Here is an 18533-nt window from a genome sequence, read left to right as displayed (position 1 = left end):
CACCATGTCATCCCTGATCGCATCCCCTCGGCCGAACGGCTGAGCTAGGGGGTTATCCTTAAACGTTGCTGCTGGGGGGTTGTGGAAAACTCACGCTTGATAACACGTCCCTGGTGAGGGATGGAGGGTTTCGGTGGGTTTTGGTGCTGTTCAAGGGGTCAGCAGAGCGAGGAAGGGCCAGCCCAGGCCTGGGGCTGCGGTCAGAGCTGAGGATGCCGGTGCAGACTTAGACCCAGCTGCTGCCTTCTCCATCCCACCCGGGCTGTGGTTGCTGCCAGGCTTAGCACCAAAGCCCCAGCTCTCCTGGGCCAGGGGTAGAGGTGACCCAGCCTTTCAGCAAGCCAAGGGCGAGTGCTGCAGGCACCAGCTGCCTCTGCTGTGGGTCTGGAAGGGGCTCAGCATCGCAGGATGGGGTGCCCGTGGGCCACAGCTCAGCATCACGGACCATCCCAGCAGTGGGAACATGCTGGTTCCCAGCATCTGCTTCCCCCTTCTCCTGTCCCCTGAGTCAGGCTGGTCTTGGCGTTTCCCTCCTCCTTTTCCAGGACAGGGCAGGGCAGGGCAGGGCAGGTCTCCAAGTCAGGTCCCCATCGCCGTGCTCCCCACGAGCGTAGTGCGGGCAAGCAGCAGGGCCCAACATCCCCTCTTCTGTCCTTCACAGGCTACTGCACGTTGCTCCAAAGCTCCTGAAAAGAAAAGCCAAGCCCATACGCAACCCACAAACACGTCAGGCTTTAAATCTAATCATTGCTGAGCTGGTAGGAGGGGCCAGGCCCATGCTGAGGGGGTCGCTTGGCTCAGTGAGAGGCAAGACCAAGCACCCAGGTTTGCCCTGTGGCCCCGGGGAGCCCAGCACGGGTGTCTGGCTCCGACAGCACGTCACCAGCGCACACCTTTCTCCTTTGCATAAGCCCGTCCTGCCGGATATCGTGTGTATTTTTAATGCGTGTGTTAATTGAAGCAATCTCATTTTTATGTCGGGCGTATCGCCGGGCTGGGAGATGTGTCCTTTGCAGTTACGGCTCCATTCAAACGAGCACACAGAGGCTGCCCGAGCTGGAGCCCGTGAGCGGCTGCGGGGTCCCCGCTCAGGTAGCCGGGCTGATTGCAGCTGCTGAACGGCCGCAGAGCCGCAGAGGCAATTACTCAGCCTCTTGTAAAGAGCAGAGCACTCTAAGGGGAGAGCAACCCTGTCTCATATTAAAACTATGCTAATTAGGAACTAATTACAGGCACAAAGATATTATTACCCTTGGCTAGCCTGCAGGCTGCAGCCTTGGTGCCGACTCCAAACTTCTCCTGGGCCAGCACAGACTCGGGGCAGGATGGGCATGCTGTCATTAATAAAAGTGGAGGCCAAGCCTCGAGTGAGCCAGGGCTGCCCGGTCCCCAGCTCCCGGGTAACCTCAGCACCACTGCGCCTCATCCTGACATGACCTGTGCAGGGCTCTTCTCAGAGTAAAGGACTAAATTTATACCTATGGGAGAGCTGGAATGAGCTGACTGAGGATTGCCTTGCACATTAAACAACAAAAAGTACTGAGGACACACAGGAAGCCAACACTGAACCCATTGTGATGTGCCTGTCCTTCCCCCTCCTGCACAGATGCCAAGTTTTTCCCCTTTCCACCTCCAAAGACTTTGGACCATCCTTAAGTCTTTGCTGTTTTATTCTCCCCTCTCTCCCGGCACAGGCAGCAGTGCCAGATGGGAGCTGGTGGCCCAGTGACACCAGGACAGCCACCCCCAGGCCAGGCGGGGTCACTCCCTCACCCTGAGCCAGCCCCGGGGCCAGGAATGCCCTTGGGCTGCGGGTGGGTGCTGGAGCCTCACCTGCCACTGGCAAACACGCGTAACCCCGTCGAGGTGCCCTTGCTGCTGGCGGCACCTTTGGGAGCCCAGCTGGGAGCAAAGCAGGAGCTGCTCTCCCTGAGGGAGCACAGGGACCTCCCGGGACCCATTTCTGAGCTGTTTGACACAGAAGTGGCTCAGCTGCACCCTGCAAGGCCAGCCCTGCTCCCAGCCCCTGGCCAGCAGCTCCTTGCCACCCTGAGGTATCTTCCTCTGCTGTTGCTGTTTGGATGCCAAGAGCTGTTTTGGAGCTGGGGTGTAAACACTGAGTGTGGCCCCACAGCAGGTCGTTGCGAAGGGACACGGGGCAGGCTGTCTCCTCCGTCAGCGGGGAGGTCAGCTGAGGCTCCAGTGTCCTCCTGCCACCCAAGAACACGGCCCCAGGGAGCTGCTGCTCTGCCAGGAGCTGGGGATGGGGGAGCGTGGGGGACTCCTGCAGCGCAGAACCCACACTCTGCCCCTGGGTGAGGCGAGCTCGAAGCCAAGCCAGGTTTCCACAGCCCACTGGGGTCTCCTCGTTTTGGAGAACCAATTCAAAGACACCCATGGGCTTTGCATCAGACCTCAGCGACCTTATGGAAGCGTTCCTACGAAAACGGAACTTCGAGATCAGCGCAGAGACCTGGTCCCGTGTTGGGGTCTGCACTGCAGCTGCGGGCGGCCCTCTGAGGGGTAGGGACAGCGCTCGCACCTCGCGCTCTGCCGTGGCGAGGGTCCGTTCACTAACACCACAAACACCTTTTGCAAGACCTACGTGGGGGCCATTCTTTAAAGGTTGAATGAAGTCACGGTGGAAATCCCAGGGCAGGCACTGGAGAGTGATTGCTTCGGACAGGGGCCGTGCTGGAGGGAGGCGCCTTCGGGCAGGACTCGCTGCCCGTGATTTTTCGGCTCCGGTTCACGTTGATCTTTCCAGGAGAACTGGCACAGCGCCCTGACTCTGTGCCCCATAAATGAGGCACAGCATCAGCTGTCATGTCAGCAGGAGACAAAACATTTAATGTGAAAGGCTTTAAATGGAAGCAGGAAATGAAAAGATAAAGGGCAAATTTTATTTTAGATTCCTTGTTGGTACATATTTTCCTTTCTGACAGTAAGGGGATGCGATGGCTTTATCGGCCCACCGTCGGAGAATTTATTTATAGAAATGTAATACTTTGCAAGAAAGTGGGAGGGGGACATCAGCAACTCTGGTTGAGCGAATATAAGTTGTAAGATCAGGGCAGGAGGATGAAGGACCCAGCTACTTCCTCTTCTTTGAATGGCCCTGGGCTTCTGGGAAAACTGCTGGTACCACAGAAATTATCAATCCTGTTTGTACAGAGCAAGCAGGAGCTTGGCAGTGAGCGTGGCACGGGACTAGTCTCTGCTCTCAAGATAGCAAGTGAAAGGAGGGACACGGGGGGAAGACTATCGCAGAAAATATCATGGCAGTGTGGCTGGAAGCAAACATCCTCTGGCACGTGTAATTACACCAAACTGAAGACTATCTCCTAACCTTGAATATATTTCAGCTGTAACTTAGCAACCTAGACTGGGTAAAAGCATCTGAACAGGAATGCAGGTTTGGAGGAGAGATTTAGCCTTGCGTTGCCTTTTGTTCCCATACCTTAGCAACAACTCAACGCCAGGGAGGAGGTAGCCAGCTCCCACCAACTTCCACGGCAGCCACGGAGCCAACCTCCTCCGGTGCCAGTCGAAACGTCCCCCTTTGTCCTCCAGACCTACACTACGAGAGTAATTAAACCTTTCTCTAACCAAACATGAGTCAACCATGTCCACAGAAGTTACGCAACGATGATTCATGGACTACTCGTGCCATGTCAGAAGACTTTGAAGTTGAAACTCGCGGAAGCACATGTTCTGAGTCACTGGCACTCAGGTGAGAGAGGAATTAAAAACGCTCAAGGAAACGGACCCTAAAGACAACTCAGACTTGGCATCAAGATGTGCTTATGTGTCTTCTACTCACCAGGCAACTTTGGAAACCTTGGGGATCTGGTAAATGGTCTAAGACTTGACTTTTTGCCTTTTTGCTTGACAAATATCCCCCTTTTTACAGTGCTTTGTAAAAGCCTTGCTTAAAGCTTATTAACCCTTGGGACACAAGGAGGGAAGCGATGTGTCCAGTGACAAGCAACAGCCTGGGAGCCAGGGTGGGAAGGGACATCCATCCCACTGCAGCACCATATCCAACACTTCCCTTATTACTTCCCAGTCTTCCTACACCATCGCCTGGCACTTCAGATCACATCCCAAAAAAACAGGCGAGCTCACCACGGCCTGAGGATGCCACAACACACAGATCAGCAGCTTGGAGCACAGTCAAGATTTTCTGCAGCAGCTGTTGACTTCAGACACCCAAGGCGTGAGGGATCTGCCTTTCAGAGAACAAGCGCAAAGCACATGAAGCTTGAGGCACCCTCACTCAGTTACCACAGACTTATTGCACCATCCCCTTCTCTGCTTTAAATAACTGCTTTATTACAGGCCACAGGAATACTGAGCAACCTGCTAAACTAATATTTACAGTTTCACAACCCTCCAAGCTGTCAGTCACTACAAAATGCAGCTAAACAAGCTAACTGCTTTTCATACACACCTCTGCTTAATGCCAGCTATTCCCAAAACACAGATTTCATTTGCAACCAAACACGTGAGCCTGCTGGCTATTACGGCGAGATCACCGAGCGTCACAAGGATCCACGCTGTCTCATTAGGCTGTCATGCAATCCCCATGCCATCTTCAGTCTTATTCTTAGAAACCGTGAGCTCCCAGAGCAGGATCTATTTGATCTGCCTGAGTGAAAGCACTTGGAACAATCTGTGACTCCTCAAGAAAAATAAATATAACAAATTATTTGTAATAAATTTATTATATATGGATTTACAGAGCTAAATTGGACATATAAACAGCACCAAGCCAGTAAAATTTATTCTACAAAAACAAGTTTAATACAAAAAAGATGACTGCAATGCCTGACTCTTCACTCCTGAATTTGGACGGATTAAAAAAGCTAAACCCAAACCCCACAAATGTTTTAAAAAGGCTTAAGAATGTAGGCACTGGTGTTTGCGAAAATTTCTATGGCAGCAGTGAGGATCTTGTTACAGCATTTTAGAAGAATCAAGCTGCCCTCACTTTACCCCCTATTTTATTAACAGTGGAAGAAGCTGGTCATTGTCTTTGAGACAGCTGCTGAGTCTTCTTCTGCTCAAACACCCTACCTTTGCAACCAAAAAGAAAATATGGGGTAAGAGTCAGCTCCACTCAGGGTATTTCCCATTTAATGGGAAACACCTCCCCGTGTTTAGTTCCTGGAGAAATCTGCTCTCTCCGCTCCTTGGGGCTGGTGACAGTGGGCAGGAGGCACGTGAGGAGTCTCTGCAGTCCCCCCACAGCAGCCTGGCTGCAAACCCCACCAAAGGCAGCAGCGGGGCGGCGGAGCGCAGGCTGCACCCTGGGAGGTGAGCGGGGACCCAGCTCGTACGTGGCCTCAGCAGCCTGCAAAGCGGGGAGCAGGGCTTGGGCAACCGTCCTCAGCCTGGGCAGAGCCTGGGGAGGAAGCTCTCCGCGCATCCAGCGTCGGGGGCGAAGGCAAGCGCTCACGCTGTACCCATGATGCCGAGGAGAACGTCATCCCCTGCCTGCACGGGTTCAGATCAAGGCTGGCTTCTCCCCGCGGGTTTTCCTGGCTTCTGCCAGAAATGAGTTTGGTCCCTGCTGACTTCGTGGGGAGCTGGACAACTGGCTTACAACATCGGGAAGAGCAGATTAGCAGTATCTCTGCCTAGCCTAAACTGCCACACACTGGTGCTACTTTCTTTGAAACAAACACTCACTTGCTGGACATAAAAAAGAAAAACTTAAGTAACGAAATAATTACAGATACAAAACACAACGCCTGCAGCACGAACAGACGATTGATCGCTGCTCCTTGTACCTATCACGAGGCCGCAGGAACACTGCCTGGGCAGTCCCTGTATGGCCACTCCCCGCATGGTACAGCTCTGCTCTGACACACAGCACATACATTGCAGCTGCCCAGGATAAACATGTACATTCAGCCCTAATAACTTTTCCAAAGCTGCTCTTTAATAGCCCATGAAGCAGTTCCCCTGGCTGCAGCCGCAAGAAAGCGCTTTCTGAAGCTTCCTATATCCTTTATTTTCCACCCAAAACTCCCCCCACCCCGCCCCAGAAATGGTAAAGCACACAGAATGCAGACTTAAAAGGTGTAACAGGGTCACGACCACTCCTCCATCCCACCCAACCCAGCTCAAACCACCAAGGCACATCAGACTGCCCTCCCTCTAGAACTACCTTCACCTGACGTTTCCCTCTTTCCTCCATTTTTAAAGGGTGAAGCCGACAAAAACATTTTCCTCACTAGGAAGCGGCAAGTGCTTTCATCACTGTTTCGGTATGGATAAAACCAAATTCTAACAAAACGTATCTTAACTGCCCCCTCATGTTTCCATGGGAAATGTTAATCTTCTTTAAACACATTCCCTGATGGACGTTGCCACCAGTTGGCCTTTGCAGAATTGAGGTCAAATTTTAAACACCTAAGCTTTGTCAGAGAGATCCTAAGTCCCTCAATATTAGGTATGCTTTTTTTTTTTTTTCTTTTTAAAAAGTTGTTCTAGGTTTGCTTGCCTATGGAAGCCAGATACCCGCTGGAAGGCTAACTTTGGTGCAATTCTAGCTTCCCACCAGCTCAAGCCCATCTTCTTTCCAAGCCAACATTATTGCCCTGAATTTTTGTGTGTGAAGATTTTCAGAAAGAAGAGCAAACATATGTGCAATCCCCGATTCTAGGAGATTAGGACCATGACCTGCTCTTTCCCACCACCAGAGAACAGACTGTCCCCTTGCAGAGGTCCACAGCAACAGTTGCTCAGCTTCTGCTCCTCTTCAGTGCTCTGAATCTGAGAAGTAAGAAGGTTGAGTCCATCTCCACACAAGCATATCTTCTCCTGCTACTCTGTGTGACTCTGTCTGAATCCGTGACTCATTTGAAGCCAGAAAGTCCACAGCTCTCTCCCAGACCCGCTTCATTTTTTTTCTGCAAGAAACAGCAACAAAAAGAAAATAAATTAGAATCATATCCTCATTGTGCTTTCCTGCTTACAGCAATTGCTGCTGCTGGTCAAGCTACTGCTAGCTGCCTCCTGTTCCCTATGCAGACAGGAAAGGAGATTAAACCTGAATTCTGGTTTAGAAGCAATTTCAGGCCAGGACATGAAAACACAAGTCCTGCTGGGCAGTTGGGAAGAGGAGACTGTCTGTCAGTACCAGTAATTGATGACTGCCCTGAATTTCAAGCTCAATTCGTAATGCAAAGGGACTCGATTAGCAAATTGCCCTCACCCTTCCTGCCTGCAGGGAGACCTCAGACCAGGGAAGTCCAGCCCAGTTTTGAATCAGTAATTCTGGGCACCACACACACAGAGATCGGTTCAAAACAGCTGAAATTACCGCCAGTAGGAAAAGGAGTTTTGTGACTGATAAAGAGCGAGGACGTTTAAGACTCTGCAGCACACGTAGCGTTCTGTGCTGTCAGGAGAACAAAGTAACTCCATTTAGTCAAAATTCAAGAAACATTCCTGCAGAGATGGAGCGAGTGGCACACAAACCACCAAGAACCAGGCTGCAGCCCTCTGGCCCCACCACCCACGGAGCAACTATCCCGACCACAATTCCTTTCTGAAAAGGCACCAAAACCACCCATCTCACTCCATCTCCCTTTCAAGCTGTCCAACTCAAACTGGTAGTTTTCCAGGCAGCAACATACAGAAGCACTTCAGAAGAGCCTCCCAATGCCCTGTTCAACGCATGGGAAGGTTTGTTCTGAAAAGCACAGCACCCGTTGGGAGAATAAGGTACGACGGCTGAGAAAAGAGGATAGCATCCAACACACATTAGATGAAAGAGAGAAAATCAGATGCTCCATGCCCAAGCAAAACAAAATCCAATTACTGTTTGATAGAACTATGACAATACACCTGTGTGACTGCACAAAACATCAGCCCTGGGACTGTCACATTAATCTGCAGCAGGTTACGACACAGCCTGAGTTATGTCAAAATCCTTTATAAACTGAAAGGACAGACACACTATTCTTGCAGTCCAGCTTCCCATCAATTGTTTGCTCATGGTCTGTTGCCCCGTAACTGCATTTCTTAGCTGAGCTGAAGAACATCATGCTGACAGCCCTCCTTAATGAATAAAATTCAGCTCACCTGCTTTGAGGAGGGATGAGGCTGTCCCGAACATGGAAAATACCAACATAGGGGTAACGTTCCAAATTCCGCTCCCATTCCTTATAGTGGTCCTGGACAACAGCTGGAGGGCAGGAGGACAAAACAGTGAGAAACCTCAACATTGCAGAGAGGAGAACAGGGCTACCTGCATTCACAGAGCTACTGGATTCTACCTATGATCTTCTTCACCATTTCATACATGGCTTGTTCCTCTTCCTCCATCTTCCGCCAGCGATATCTAAGGAAGATCAGGATCCCCCAAAGAGTTATCAGACCTAGAAGAATAAAACCAAACGGAATTCAGTAACTGAAAGATGCGTACTTGCTGGATGCTAGCAGTTTTATTTCTGATGCTGCCTCTCCCCAGAGGCAGCTTTCACTCCCTGCTACCCAGGCTGCTTGGAACTGAATCCAAGCCATTCATTTTGTTTATCAGCGCAGCTGTGCCCTGCAAAAACCTCGGTACTGACAACACCTGCAGTAGAAGAGCACGCGTGGATGTGGGAAGAGGTGGTCGGAAGGCCTCATCATGGAGTTTCCCTCCCCACCCCGCCAGAAACCTCAATACAACCACAGAGCTTCAATTCTCTAAATCCCAGAGCTATCTCTTTGCTAGAGGCCTCCCCCACAATAACCACTTAGGGAGACTGTCAAGCTTCACTGCTCCGAAGATAGCTGCTTGATAAGGAAATAAAGCCTGGGGCTTCAGCGCCAGCCTGAAATTCAGGAGATCTATATTGAAGGTTTAGCATTGACAAATGCCCCCATTACGACATGAGCTAACTTTAGTATCTCAGTCTCTACAATAAACATAACTATCCCCTCTCACCCCCACCTTGTCTGGCTAGATTATAAACTCTTCTAGTCAACACTCATCTCTCGTTATCACCTCGCTCAGTAAGACCTCTGTCTCAGCTGGGGCATGACAGACTATTCCAATAAAACCTCTAACACTGAAATGCTACAAGTCATTATTAAAGAGGCTAGAAGACTTTGTAGCTTAGTGCAAGAAAAGAAGGAAAAATCCGAATCCTTTAGGTAGGTTAACATACTTATTTTGCAGACCATAGTAATGGGTACTTGAGGAATACCCAGAGAGCTAATCAGCTTGCTGATTTAAAGTAAGTGTTAAGCGCTCACAGCACAAGAGCAGGTCTACAGGTCTCCCTCTGCTGCCAGAACAAAGGTTAATTAGAAATTAACTCATCAGCAGATTTATTTCACCTCTGTTAGTAATTTCATATGGCTGGGAGAATGCATGCGCGTGCACAAGTTCATCGCTACAGCTAGAGGGGGGAGAAGCTGATTACTAACACTGATGACTTACTCCAGAAAAACAGGAAAAGGTTCATAATGGCAGTGACCACTGCCCGACGGAAACGGCAGCCGAGCCCCATCTGAGGATGGGCTGATTCAAGACAGAACACTTCCTCCATTCTGGTAACCGGTTCCGAAAGGTCTCTGCCTTTCAACCTGATGGGAAGAGGCAGAAAATCTTCACTGAAGAGAGCAGACACTCCAACTGCAGTCTTTAATCAAGACAGGGAGAACAGACTGCGGATGCAGTAACTCGTTCTGTACACCACATAGAAAATACACCAACATCCTTGCAGCTCGTCTTTCCAGAACATTTTGGGACTGGCTGCTTAGCACGGAATGGATATGGCTTTAGAAAAGGCAGCAGGGCTGGAACTCCCACTGGTAAACTGAAGTCTCCCTCTGCAGACTCTTTGACAGCACCTCTCAGCGTGCAGAAGATTAAACTTTAAATTGGATTCCCACCTCCCAGCACAGAGAAATGGAAATGTTTACTGAGTCACTCATCAGCAATTGCAGAGCGAGCAGTTGAGGGAGACTGCGAACGTCTGTGGAGGTTGCGCTGTTTTCCTCAGTACAGATGAGCATAAACAGTTTAGCTAGAAAAGTGACAACGCATCAACTGTATCTGCGGTGAGAACAGACACACCCTCGGAAAGCATTCATGGCAAAATCGATAACACATCCTCCTGCAAAATCACTCTACACACCTGCTGTGCTATCCGATACGCTTTTAACTCACTTCTTTGTATACAGATCTACACTGATGTGGTGTCCTTATTAGATACACTTAGCCAACAGGCATCAAGTAATCCAAGTGAGAGCCATCAGATTCAGAGGAATTGGACTAAAGGGGATTTCATTTGTTTAAGCTACTAATTCATTCTAGGTTTGCAATGAATAACCTATTAGACAAAGACGTTTTCTCAATTTACTAGTGCACAGCTCACAAACTGCTGGCAGCTTCTATTTGGTTACTGGATTCTACAGTAGCTGGAGACACACAGTTGTTTCCCACCCCCTTGTCTTATTTACAACCCAAATTCCATGAAAATATTTAAAATATGCAGCAGAATCACCCAGTGCAGAGCTCATTTTCAGTTCTGCCTCTCAGACTAGCACCTAGAAAAATAATCTCCTGTAGCGTTTGCTAAAAATGCCACTGGCAGGTTTTTAAGCATGCTGAACACTCATTCTGCACGCTATGCAGACTTGGTGAAAGTGGATCCATTCGGCCAACAGCCGGCAGAGTTGCTAATTATGAAAAAAAAAAAAAAAAGGGGGAGTATATTGTATCACATGGCTCATGACATGAGCAGTGCTCCTGTATAAAAACATGAATTTGAGAACTCTGGATCCCAGCCCACCTACCAATCCAAACCTGCCACTAAAGAAGCTATGTCCTGTCCTGCGGATTTGTCACACGCCAATAATCAAAGCAGTAGACACTGTCTGATCCTTAGATCACAGCAGCAGCTGCAGAAATTTTTTAGAGAAAAAAAAATCAAGCAGTGGGAATTCAAACAAGCTATCCCCACCAACTCCAGTGTTACTACTGTTACAATTCATTTAATCACAGATACATTTAGCAATGTTAAAATGCAAACAAATGTGAGACTTCAGAGCTAACACAGACTGGAGGCAGCCCACACTTCCCGGAGGAAGATAATGAAGTCTGCGGACTCTGGATAGGAGTCTTTCATTAGGTCATGGCCTGAATGTTGTATTTTTTACCTCAAAGAGCTAGTATTTCTGCTATTTCTCATGTACTGAAGAGACTGCTAGCTAAGAAACGCAAGAGAAAAAGGCCCCACTGATGACCGACCAAGACCCTACATAGTCAGACCATTCATTTTAACAGGTACTGCGTGTTCTGCCAGACAGACAACTGACACCAAAGCAAAGGTACCGTTCAACAATCCATTTCCCATTCCTCCTCATTGGGACTTGCTCCAAAAGATCCCAAAGCATGGGGGACGTTCCCTACTGAAGAGGGTGCTTTGCTGTGCAATAAACCCTTTGGTCAAAGGATGCAGTTCCACCCAATACTGAAGCTGTCTCCAGTAACTGTACTGAAGAAAAGTCATCTTGGGAAAAGTGACTACAAGGGCAAGTTTAAGCAGCGTGTTGTAGCTGCAGGACCGTGGGCAGGACACCAGGACCATCACCTCTAAACCGTAAGCAGCCCTGACCTCACATTTACGCCTCATCTGCAAGACCAGCGCGTTCGTGAACGCGATGTCCCCCAGTGCAAAGGCTGGGAAACAGACTCCCAAGGAATGAGCTCAGTTGCCAATTTTTGCTGCAGGGCTGTACTTTTCACTTGGAAGCTTGCCCAGCAAGCACTGACAAAGCCAATCGCAGATTATCTTCTGGAATCTAACAAGGTATGGGAGCTTTTAGGGCACACCACAGAGGATGTCAAATTATGTATCAGCCAACACCGCAAAACGTGACTTTGACACAGTGGCCTTGCACTTACCATATTCCTAAATCCTTGTTACTGTTTAGTATCCAGTGCAGGGCAGCTTCAAACTTCTGTGGGGAACTACCCGTTACATTCTGTTCAGAAGAATCCATAAGATGATTAGTTCTCCATTCATTTAAAATACTGAATAACATTATTTCATTACAGTAGTGGGAGAATTCATTCTATACAGTCTGTCCCTAGGTCAATTCTTATCGTAACTCTGCAAACTGGAGGAAGGAGAACTAAATCTGAAGGTCTGTCTGGACTAAAGTCTTCTGACTACGGTAGATGATGCATGAAGCACTCTGTGAAATAACACTATCCCAGACTGTTAAGACTAACCACTAAATACAACATAATCTTACTGACAGTTTACCATGAAAGAAATGGAATGCTAGATCAAAGCAGTCTGTCTTCTGACACTTTGGGGTATAGAAAAATCCTTCTTCTGCCCAGCCCTCAATCCAGGGAAATTTCTGGTTTCAGAAGACTGATGACTATAGTGAAACAACAAACCATTAAGTTAGATTTACAGGGGCTGAATCAGAGATGTTGGAGAAGATTATTTTCAAAAGAACTGCTGAGAACAGGACTGGCCAAAGGGGAAGCTAGAGATATGGGAAAGAATCAAAACAGGATGAGGAAGTAAAACAGATGGCAAATTGCTTTAGTATCTATTATTTATTACCTTATAAGAGACTAAGCACTATGTTATAACAATAGCTGTTCACAGCCTACTCACCACCACATGATCCTTCGCTTCACTAACCCAAATGCATTTGCTTTTCAGATTCTCAGGGTTTCCGCATTCAAAATTACCTGGTAAAAACGTCAAACAGAAATAATGTTTTGAAAAAAAGCCCTTGAACAGTTCAAAAATACACTAAACTGTCTGGAAATGCTATCCTTTAAAATCTGCTGTAGCTCTGAGCAAAATGATTACAAGGTAAGATTGATACTGTAGGCAGACATGATTATGACTATTAATAAAATGCTCAGCCACTGCATATAGGTTGGATAAGGGCAATCAAACCTCCTGCTTCAGTGTGTGAGCTACTCAACACAGAATGAGGGGAAAAAAATACTGTTTCTCCCCCTTGCAGAGTACATAACCACCTCTCTGACCTAATGCCCTACAGAGGGGCTCCTTCCATCAAGTATCAAAGACTGTGGTGTTGGAGTTAATGATCATCATTCAAAATGCTTCCAAGGAGCCTAAACTGCAGCTCTACTTTTTACCCAGGCAAAGAAATGCTGGCAAGGAACTAAATCTTCTATTTCTTGCTTCACAAAGTTGACTAAACAAATGTGCTGAGAGCCTATGTAAAACTGGTGGAAATTCTGCAGGTGCTGAAGTCTGATTTGAAAAGACTTAGAAATTCTGGGAAGCTTAAGTATCTAAAGGCTTCATCCTTGTTGAGGTCTGAAGTCTAGAAAATGGAACTTAAGCACTTTTACTGATTAACACTGTTACACATCTTACTGAATAAGTTTCTGCTTATACACTGAATTTTTAGCAGCCTTCTCCATCACAAAATACTAGTTATGGAGCAGAGTTGCTCATACCTAGTAGAGACTGGCTGAACTACTGTGCTTGGCTAGCTCCTCAGCTAAGAAAGCCTGTCTCATTCTGTACTGAGGAAAGAGAGGCACTCACATGATCAGCTGCCACATTTCAGCAGAGAGCTGGCAATTTCTTAAGTCACTTTAACTTTATTTGTAAGAACACATCAGCTTACACTTACTGGCTCTGAGTGTCTTGAGGACAATTTCAAGATGCTGGTAGGAAAGAACCATAAAACTGAATACTTCCACCTCAAATTCCCAATACATCAAGTGCAAATAAGGACCACTCCACAAGAGCACACTGATATGAATGCATTAGCTAAGCACTGTTCAGAATAAAAATAAACACATCTTTTCCTATTTCTCTATTACCTGACTTTCTCAGAGCTGTTCAAGTGGAACTGACTGTTCCATAAACCCCTCTCTTCAAACTGAGGTTAAAAATGTTCAGACAGCTGGGAGAGGCAGTTTGCTGAATGCTTGTAAGCATTTTATAATGACAATTGGAACTTACCAGCTTGTATGGACAAGTAGTTATACAACTCATGCAGTATGTTCATTATTACATCCTTCTGTTTAGCTTGACAGAACTGAAAGTCAGAAACAGGTAACAGACATGAACAGACTGGCAACAACAGGACAGGGGTCAGACTAGCTAAAAATACCAAAACAAAATACCAGCCGTGGGGTCTGGCTCAGTCATGCACCACTAGTTCAAATTAAACACACCTGCAGCAAAGATCTACACTTTCTGAGTCAAAAGCAAGCTAGCACATCCTCTGAGAGTGCCCCCAGCCCCGACTGCACTACCAGACGTCCCCGCTGACCGACCACAGATGGATTCTTTGCCTCCAGAACATCACAGGAGACCAAGCATAACTCTGAACCCAATACAAAACTTTATCTCTCCTAATAATACAGTAGGATAAAAGAAACAGGGCTGTACAAACACTTCATGATGGAGTTCTGGGAATTAGTTGGATTAAATCTCGTATTGTTAAAGCTGAACACAGCTTTAATGCAAACCAATATCAATTCTGTTACAACTATTAAAGAAATTGATTCACATAATTGGGAATTTAAATTTTTATCTTTTGAAGTCTCATACACAGTCCAAATTTAATCTGGCCCATTAATTCCAACTCATCAAATCACAATTTTTCTGTAAAATGACAGAACTAATATTTTTACAGTGATACTGATATTGGTGGAAGTTACCTAGAATAATTACTCTTCTGTGAAAATCCCCCATCCACAATACTCAAAGATAAATAAATATATGCTTACATCATCTGTTCTTGTGTCACAGTCCACAGGCAAGAGATTAACTATAAGAGAGAAGGGGAGGGCAAGTTAGCTGGCTGCAAAACAAGAGCTTTCATCAAAAAAGTAATTATCTTTTTAAAAGCAGGCTCTACTTTAAAGTCCAATTCTACTGTTCTTAATCTCACTCTACACAGTACCTCGCTATGCAAATAGCACATTTAAAGTGATGCTTTGGTAGGCAGCACTGAAAGCAAAACAAATAAAACAGGTACAAATGAGGAACCCTGTTCAGCTGGAAAGTAAAAACTGGGGTCTGAATGTTTTAACAGCTCCTTTTAAGTAGATGTTTCGTGCTCCTCTACTACCCACTGCTTTGCACTGATCTTTTACAATCTAGTAATGCCATTCGCTGCACGCCATGGTCACCTGAAATATCATGGTGATAACAGAGATTTAAATCAAGCCTCCTCAAGGCAAAAGCAGAGGATTTATTTTAGTTGGAGCTGTTAGCTCTGCAGATTATGGCCTCTGGTTTAACACCCCCTCCCACCCCGATATATATACCGGCCGTCGATCCACCATGCAGTACTTTCTAGCAATCTTAACTACCTGAGAATTTAAAGAATTTGCAGCTGTGCCATAAGATTTTTTGCTTCAAAATACCATTGGTTTCAAAATATCTAACAAAGTTGTAAAAGGCGCATCAGAAATTCACTGACATTGGACAGTTTTATTCCAATGTTGAGAAAGCAGGAAACAGCTTTCCCAGCCCATACAAAATGCACAAACACCGACAGGCACAGCGTGCCGAGCTGCAGGACTCGCACCTTCCCAACCACACACCAAACTCCTTCTTCTTTCAGTTCAAAGCTATGAAATGACAATATTTGCACCTGTTCTAGCTGGGGAACTCTGTTTTAAAAAACAGGTGATGGGGAAGCCCCTTTTTATTTCTCATCGAAGCTCTGCCACACCTGAAGTGCCCAAGTACCAACACAACCGCTGTACTTCTCACGTGGCCGGGATAAAGGCCACGAAGGGCTGTGCTGTGCAGAGGCTAACATTAAAACCACACAATGGGCCATTACACATCATTATGTTACACAATGGACAATCGTAAGATACATCCTTGGCGTAGCAGTAATGTCACTCTCCATAAAACCCACGGTTTTGAAGAACCGAAGGCCAAACTCATTTGAAAAAAAGCACACACCTGACTTACTCTTCCCACAACTAACAAGGTTTCCCATGGACAAAGGGAGATGGAAATGAAGACACAAGCAGAGATGTCAGGTTACAGCAATGAAAGCAATAAACATGATGCTGATGGAAGTAGTAAGGGGAAAGTAAAAAAAAAAAAAAAAAAAGGTGAAGAATAAAGTTTAAAACCAGGATTAAAACAGTGCACGTACAGTTATCCTCTCTCCTGTCAAGCCAGCCTGACCCAATCATCTTCACCACGAGGATGCCCAGAAAAATCAGCAGCAGCACAAAGCTGGCGAGGCAAAGGAACTGGGAGAGGTAGTACTCGAGGCCTTTGCCCTTTCCCTCTGTCTGCTGCTTGGGGACTGACCGCAACAAGCGAGTACGGGAGGTTATTCCCTGTCCTGCTCCTGACGCTTCCCACCAGCTCCCTGAGGCCAGCCCTGTATCGCCCCTAGACCTCCATGAGAAATGCCGGAGCAGTCCCCCTCCCCTGCTGCTGGGGTTCAGGTCCCTGTCTGCCTCCTTCCGAACACTGGAAGCCAAATCCCCTTTCCCTCTCCCAAACTGGTGACTCAAGCCTCCAGGTCCCGCTGAGGTGCCCCAGTGGGAGCTGGGGGTCACCTCACTTTCCCGCCTCCACGAGGTGTTAGAGGAGAGCCCTTTCCTTTCCCCTGCCGTCTCCCACTGAGCTCGGGAGCTCTCCTCCCCAATTCCTCCTTCCGACATGCCCCAATGCCTCCTGGACCTCAGACTCCCACTCTCATCGCTGGAAAGGGGTTTGGAGCTGAGCCCCCCACCTCTGCCTGTGGAGGTACCCCAGGAGGATGCGGAGCTCAGCCCCCCAACCCCATCCAGGGATGGCCCTGACCCAGCCCTGATGCCGAGCCCCCCACTTCTCTCTGCAGTTGGGCTCCACTGGGATGCGGAGTTTGACTCCCGAAACCTGTCCAGGGATGGCCTCAACCCAGTGCTGAGCCCCCCACTTCTCTCTGCTGACGCACCCCACTGCAATGAGGAGGTGCCTGAGCCCCGAAATCCATCCAGGGATGGCTCTGATCCAGCACTGAGTTCCTCACCTCTCTCTGTAAATGTGCTCCACTGGGACATGGAGCTTGGCCCCCGAAGCCCATCCAGGGACGTCCCCAGCCCAGTGCTGAGCCCCCTGCTTCTCTCTGCAGATGTGTACCACTGGGAAGGGGTGCTCAGCCCCCCGAGCCCATCCAGGGACGCCCCCAGCCCAGCCCCAAGCCCCCCACTTCTCTCTATAGATGTATCCCACTGGGAAGGGGAGCTCAGCCCACCCAGGGATGCCCCCAGCCCGGCCCCGGCCCCTCCACTTCTCTCTACAGACGTCCCCCACTGCGCCGAGGGGGTCAGCCCCCCAAAGCTGTCCCGGGACAGGCCTCCCTCAGCCCTGGAGCCGAGGCCTCCGCCCCGGCCCGGGGGGGACCCCCGGGAGTCCCCCCAGGACAGCCCACCACCCTCCCCAGACGTCCCCCAGCGGGACGTGGGCTGTTGCCCCCCTTCCTCCTCCTCCTCCTCCTCCTCCTCCTCCTCCTCATCCTCCTCCTCACTGTCGTGGGCGGCCCCGACGGAGCTGAGGTTGAAGCCGGAGCGCTGCCGCGAGGGCGAGGCCTGCTGCGGCCTGGCGGAGGTGCGGGCCGGGCTCGATGGCGGGCCGTGGCCCCTGCGCCTGGCCGCCGCCACCTCAGCCCGCAGGCAGCCCAGCTTCTTGATGTAGACTTTGCGGGTGGTGGCGGTGATGGGCCCCGGCCGGTACCCGAGCGCTATCAGCTCCTTCCGGAGCTCCGCGTCTGTCAGGTCCGCCATGGCCGCGACGCTGACACCAGGCCCCACCGGAAGCGCTCGGTGAGCAAGGAAGCGCGGCCGCCATCTTGGGTGGGGCACGCCGTCCCCCTCGGGCGGCCATCTTGGGAAGGGCAACCGCGGGGCCCATACGGCCGGCGCCATGTTGATAAGGTAATAAGGCGCCATATTGAGAAGGTCGAGGGAAAGCGCTGCTTCCCGGATACCGCTGCCGCCATCTTGTGAAGGCGGGGTCGCTGGTTCCGCCATGTTGGGGAGGTCAGGGGGCCCTCTCAGAGAGGGAATGGCGCAGAGCGGGAACTGTTCCTCATCTCAGGAGAGGGAAAAGGAGGGAGAAATGGAGAAAGCGAAGGGCAAAAGCAGCCTCAGAATCTGGGGCCGACCAGTGTCACCACCCCATCACTCTGAGGGACACTGCTCAGGAGCAATCAGGCGGGTTGAGCACCTCTCACCTCACTCCAACCAAGCTACACCTATGTTTTGACACTTTTAAGGACATTTATGAAGAGTAAGAAGTTTCTTTCCCCACACACATTTTCCTCATCCCTCTCATCGCTGCCAAGTTGTTTAGCTGGCACCCATCAAGCAGGCTGGAGCTTTGCCACCACTTTCAGCAGGATCAGGGTCCGGGTCCTCAGGATATTTGCTGGGGAAGGAGGTTCCTTGCATACTTTGCAGCCTAAAAAGTCAAACCCAAGCTTCGACTTGAAAATTTATTTTGGCAAGGCAGTGATGTACAGTAATTGCTTTTCCTGCTGCTGCC

The 18533-nt window shown here is 48.9% G+C and overlaps 1 protein-coding gene across 2 annotated transcripts; it reads right to left on the bottom strand.

Annotated features, from left to right (window-relative positions):
- Positions 1-4708: 4708 nt before the first annotated feature.
- On the bottom strand, positions 4709-17806 carry LEMD2 (LEM domain nuclear envelope protein 2). 2 transcript variants are annotated; one of them, XM_074893478.1, is made up of 9 exons: positions 16150-17806; positions 14759-14799; positions 13986-14061; positions 12648-12724; positions 11918-11997; positions 9446-9591; positions 8292-8393; positions 8098-8200; positions 4709-6920 (listed from the first exon to the last, which is right to left on the bottom strand). In XM_074893478.1, the coding sequence occupies exons 1-9, from the start codon at positions 17771-17773 to the stop codon at positions 6770-6772; spliced, it is 2400 nt and encodes a 799-aa protein (XP_074749579.1). In that variant the 5' UTR covers positions 17774-17806; the 3' UTR covers positions 4709-6769. The 2 variants fall into 2 exon arrangements, with proteins under 2 accessions (XP_074749579.1, XP_074749578.1); XM_074893477.1 differs by having other exon boundaries at positions 8308-8393; positions 16150-17800.
- Positions 17807-18533: the final 727 nt, after the last annotated feature.

Source organism: Strix uralensis, chromosome 24, assembly GCF_047716275.1.
Source record: "Strix uralensis isolate ZFMK-TIS-50842 chromosome 24, bStrUra1, whole genome shotgun sequence".
Classification (NCBI taxonomy): Eukaryota; Metazoa; Chordata; class Aves; order Strigiformes; family Strigidae; genus Strix; species Strix uralensis.
Note: the sequence above shows the minus strand (reverse complement) of the source record. Positions and strands in the feature narration are given on the sequence as shown.

Bases quoted from the DNA above. Each gene is read 5' to 3' on its own strand.
- LEMD2 (XM_074893478.1), bottom strand. From the start codon at position 17,773: ATGGCGGACCTGACAGACGCGGAGCTCCGGAAGGAGCTGATAGCGCTC. The intron at 12,725-13,985 runs GTAAGTTCCAAT...CGTTTTTACCAG, and splicing joins CTACTTGTCCATACAAGCTG to GTAATTTTGAATGCGGAAAC. The intron at 6,921-8,097 runs GTGAGCTGAATT...TGTTTCTTGCAG, and splicing joins CTCATCCCTCCTCAAAGCAG to AAAAAAAATGAAGCGGGTCT.